At 43.5% G+C, this 5,273-nt stretch overlaps 1 protein-coding gene across 1 annotated transcript; it reads right to left on the bottom strand.

Annotated features, from left to right (window-relative positions):
- Positions 1–1,690: 1,690 nt before the first annotated feature.
- On the bottom strand, positions 1,691–4,472 carry LOC140582864 (E3 SUMO-protein ligase ZBED1-like). Its single transcript, XM_072707271.1, has 4 exons — positions 2,878–4,472; positions 2,481–2,599; positions 2,233–2,380; positions 1,691–1,936 (listed from the first exon to the last, which is right to left on the bottom strand). The coding sequence occupies exons 1-3, from the start codon at positions 3,690–3,692 to the stop codon at positions 2,256–2,258; spliced, it is 1,059 nt and encodes a 352-aa protein (XP_072563372.1). The 5' UTR covers positions 3,693–4,472; the 3' UTR covers positions 1,691–1,936; positions 2,233–2,255.
- Positions 4,473–5,273: the final 801 nt, after the last annotated feature.

Consider the following 5,273-nt stretch of genomic DNA (forward strand, 5'->3'; position numbering starts at 1 on the left):
AACATTGAAGCATGTAAATAAATTCTTGTAGACCCTAAAAGTTTAATTATTAACAGTGAATATGAGCATAATAATGGCCTTTTAAACAACATTAGGTTGCTGTCCATGGTGCTGAAAACCTGGATTGGCAAGTTTTACATGAATTTTTTACCCTCTTTAACTGTAACCCTCTTATTTTGTTGGCAGTGATGCTCTGTGAAGTCTACAGGGGTGGGTATAGAAAGGATTACAGTGGGTAATAGGTGATTTACATTAACTTTTTACCAGTGGCAGAACCAGAGGGGTGTCCGTGGTGGCACTGGACACCCCTGACATCCGATTGGCCACCCCGGGTGCCACCCCAAAGTTTTATTTGCTGCTGGCAGTTCCTCATGCTGATTGACATCTCATTTGTCTAAAGAAGTTTTTGAATTTTGCCGGCAACGCTGCTCAAGCTATTTTCAAATCAAAGACGAGCCGAAGACAATAGCATGGTTTCAAGCAGTGGCGGCCGGCCCATAGGGGGCGCTGGGGCACCGCCCTCCCTGATAAGAGGGGCTAAAAATGTAAAATATATTTTTACAAATTAAGTTTTTAAATTCGGTTTACCCACCAGTATGTGCCTACATGCGATATGAATAACATATACAACATTTCCCACCTAGTGACATTCATTCACCAGTGAGTTTCTGTCATGGGGCGCTGAGAAAAAGCGCCCCTGAGTGCAGCCAAATAGCCCGTCATGTCCTGTTGCTAGGGTAAATTAATAAATATGCGGCCAATCAGTCTCTCCGAATTTTATGGTCTTGGGGTGCTGAAAATTCTGCCCCAAGCAGCAGAAAATACCGCGAGATTTAAGTTTCTTTTTTCTTTTGAGGCGCGGTCAATCAGAGAGGCGCGGTCAATCAGAGTAATAGTGATGGGATTTATGGCTCTGTGAGGGGTTCCGGATCTTGGCGATCCGTTCCTTTCAAAGAGCCATTCAAAAGAACGGCTCTTTTGGCTCTTTTTAAATATTTAGTCAGTTTTAAGAAGCCAGCTTTGGGGCATCTCAGTTTATCCTGGAAATAATCACTGGGAGGAATGATGAGGTGAGATTTGTAGTCAAATAATTAAAACTCAGATATCACACACCAATATCTGAGTTTGAATTATTCTGAAATATTGATTATTACCTCATTTGTCATGTGTGGACTATATTCCATAGGGTTGCACAACATCCCTCTGCTTAGACAGTGACATCACTATTTTGGATTTACCTTTAGTACAAAGTGTGTGTATGTGTAAAGCTACGTTGACTTATGTTATTCATACAATACCTACTCACAAATAAACATCAAAAACAAAGCCGGCTGCAATGAATTTCTGTGCAAAACAGCTTTTACTACAAACACTTCCACACAAGAACATTGTTATCACACAAGAACATTTTGATAGAAAACAAAAAATATTTAAAGTTTTAGACATATACTGTAGATAAAATTAGAATAAATAAAATGGAAATGTCTACATACAGTCCACTATTACTACTATAACTACTGTAAACTTTGCAAATAAGAGATCGGCCCCTTCAAGTTTTAAATGCACACAAAATGCAATGTAAATAAATACAAAGCAGTTCCTTACTTTATGGCTTTTTCTGCCTCTCTTTCTTGTCCTTGGGCAAATTTGCATTAAGGAAGACAAAAGCTCTGACCTTTTTGGGCTTAAGGCGACTTCTCCTCTCTGAGATTATCTGTCCAGTTTTCGAGAATATTCTCTCAGAGGGAACTGATGTCGCCACAACACAAAGCTTCTTGGCCATCAGCTTGCTAAGCCTGGGGTAAACAGGGGCTCGACAATCCCACCACTTGAGGGGATCCTCATGTGTTGGAAGAAGAGGCTCCTCCAGGTAGGCTCGCACCTCCATGACAGCATCGGCGGTGGGATTCCTGGCTTCCACTGTTCCAGCTACCTGCTCATAGGGGTGGGAGATATAACAATGGGAGATACCATTTTTATGTGATTAGATTAGATTAAATTAGATTCAACTTTTGTCATTACACAGTGTAAGAGAACAGAGTAATGAAATGCAGTTTAGCATTTAATTAGAAGTGACAATAGTAGATTTGCATATGTATAGTATGTGCAGTATGTACAGATTAAATGCAGTGATTTACAGCTAGTGGAAGTTTTAGACTGAGATATCAGACTGATTTCATTCTAGAGATTTTTAGAGATTAGAGGTTAGAGAAGTATTGTTGCCACCCTTACTTCCTCATGGAAATAGCTCCAAACTATTGATCCAGCACCACTGCCTGCTCCTTCCAGTCCTTCCACAGCTGGTTGCTGTTGGATGGGTGTGCCACTGCTAATTCTTGCTGCTGCAGTTGACAGCCTTTCAAACGTCTCATCTGCTGTTCTGCCATCAGGGAAGGCCATCCTCGTAAAACGCGGGTCAAGTGCAGCAGTATCTGCTAGTATGTGGTTGGCATGAATCCTGTGGAATCGCGATGACATACTCGCACACAGACTGTCGATCACACCTTGCGCTGCCGCTGTTGTAGTGTTTCGCCGGAAATCAGCGGTGGCTCTTTGAAGTCCCCTGGCCAGCACTATGACCTTCGAGGCTGTCAAGTAGCTGGTGAAAAGGAAAAAAAAAAAACTTTAATGTTACAATTTTAAAGCTGAAACAATGATAAATATTACAATGTATTAAACAGATATCTATTGTGGTATCAAATATCCATAATTTTTTATCAGGAAATTGGCATGCAGGCTACAGAAATCAACTGACAATGATATATACTCCAGTGTATTACACAGATTTCTAATATGGTATAAAATATTCATAATTTACTATCAAGTACTATGCATGCATGCTAAAGAAATATACTGCTGTGCAACTGAGCTACATACCTTTCTGCACTGAGTTCCACAGTGACTTCCTCAAATGGTTGCAAGATTGTGCACATTTCTTGCACTGTGGTCCATTCCTCCTGGGACAGGTGGCGGACAGGTGCATTGGTGACGGCCAGGGTGGGGATTATGGCATTTTTACTGGCAATAAAGCTTTTCAACATGTAGTAGGTGGAATTCCACCTTGTAGGACAATCCTGTTTCGGTCGGAGCTCCTCCATCTTCATTTGTAGTTGAGTCTCCTTCAGTTTTTGTGCCCCCACGGTGCTTCTGTGAAAGTATTCCACTGCCTCTTTCACCTTATCAATGATGGGCTTTGAAGCTTGCAGGGCATCTCTTACCACCAGGTTAATAGTATGGGCCAGGCATGGTAGGTGCATCCATCCAATGGTTTGTATAGCCTTAGTAACATTTGCCGCATTATCGGTTAGGCAGCACACTACTTTCTTGTCCACCCCCCACTCTGCTGCAACACTAAGCAGCTGTTGTGCAATGTTGTCTGCTGTGTGCCGCTCACTGAATTCAAAACAGTCCAGGAGGCAGGAGGCCACACGGAAATCCTCGATAAAATGGCAGGTTACAGACATATATGATGCTGTCGTTCTTGAAGTCCAACAGTCTGTGGTTAAACAGACAGCTGGTACTTTTGACACCCTTCTCTTCAAAGATGCTGTCTCCCTGTCATACATATCCGTGACCTTCTGGGCTACTGCCTTCCTACTTGGAGGAATGTAGGAGGGGTTGAGCGCCTGTGAATATTTTTTGAATCCTGTGTCCTCCACTATTGAGAAGGGCTGGAAGTCAGTGGCTATCATCTTTGCCAGCTCTTCGTCTATCTTCTCCTGTCTTAATGGGGTCAAGACAGGATGTAAATATTGACTGATGGATGTCTGCTTTCTTTTTGGTGGTGCCTGGCCAGGCGATGTGGTGGCCCAGTGGGGTCAGAGGCTGCTGTGGCTGCAGTTGCACTTGATGTGGAGGCAGAGGAGGCAATGGACACATCAGTGTCACTGTTGTTGTCTGAGTCTGGCTCTGCTCTCAAACCTGTGACCTGCAGTGTTGGGTGTTGAGTCTTCAAATGCCTGTGTAAATTATTTGTTGACCCAGACTTAAATGAAATGACTTTTTGACAAATGCTGCATTTAGCCTTACTGTTTTCTTCGCGAGAAAAGTGCACCCAAATGCTGCTCCTTTTCCTCTGGCTCATTTTCAGACGTGTCACGTGTGTGTCTTCTTCCTTCGAACGACCCGCTATTACTGACGTTGGCACTGAGACAGAGAGGCACTCGCACGTGTTTTTTTTTGTTTGTTTTTTTAACTGGAGTAAGCATGTGACGGCAGCGTGCACAAGTCATGGCTCCGCTCCTACCCAATGACAGAGGCACGCAGGGTTTTTTTCCACTGGAGTACTCACGTGAAGGATGCGTGCACAACTATCATCATGCTGTTAGGCAGTAGCACCCCTGCGCTGGGTGCGCCCCTCCCCCTATAACTGTTCTGTCTCGCGGAGGAGCTAATTTGTGTGCATCTGTGTGAAACACGCATAGGAAAAAAAGAACGACAGAAAGAACGGCTCCCCTCCAGCCGCGACTCGGCTCCCATCGTTCATATTTATGAGCCGTTCAAAAGAATCGGTTCGTTCGCGAACGTCACAACTCTACAGAGTAATGATGGCGAACTTAACGAGCGAAGAGCAGTTTCCACCAAATTCAGTGAGATCCTTATTAATATACCCGTTTACAAGAAGGCCGATGGAGGAGAAAATCCGGGTTAAGGAGTTGGGACCCGACAAGCCTGACCTTATCATTAACCAGCAGACCAAGGAGAAAAATAAGGTCTACAACCGGAGTTTTTGCAGGAGTTGGTTCGTGCGCAAGTCGTGGCTGACAGGCTGTGGAATAGCCAATGCACTTTTCTGTTTCCCCTGCATTCTTTTTAAAAGCGAAAAATGTGATTCAACGTGGACACAGTCAGGACAAACCGACTTGAAGCACCTCTCCGAACGCATAAAAAAGCATGAACGATCAAAAGTTCATATGGAAAATTGCATCAAGCTAGCTGTGCTAGGAAAAATTAGCATAGCAGCGCAGCTGGATGAAGGACACCGCGTCGCGGTAAGAAGGCACCATGAAGAGGTTGATAAGAATCGTCATATTTTATCTAAACTCATTGACTGTATTAAGTTTTGTGGTGCTTTTGAACTTGCATTGCGGGGACATGATGAAAGGGATACTTCTGAAAACCCCGGAATTTTCAGAGGTTTAGTCGACTTGATGGCATCCATTGACCGGGACTTGAACGATCACCTTGAAAATGCAACTGTTTTTAGAGGCACCTCAAAGACGGTACAAAATGAGTTACTGGACTGTATGCTGGCAGTTCTGAGAGAAAAAATC

Source organism: Paramormyrops kingsleyae, chromosome 25 (genome assembly GCF_048594095.1).
Source record: "Paramormyrops kingsleyae isolate MSU_618 chromosome 25, PKINGS_0.4, whole genome shotgun sequence".
NCBI lineage: Eukaryota > Metazoa > Chordata > Actinopteri > Osteoglossiformes > Mormyridae > Paramormyrops > Paramormyrops kingsleyae.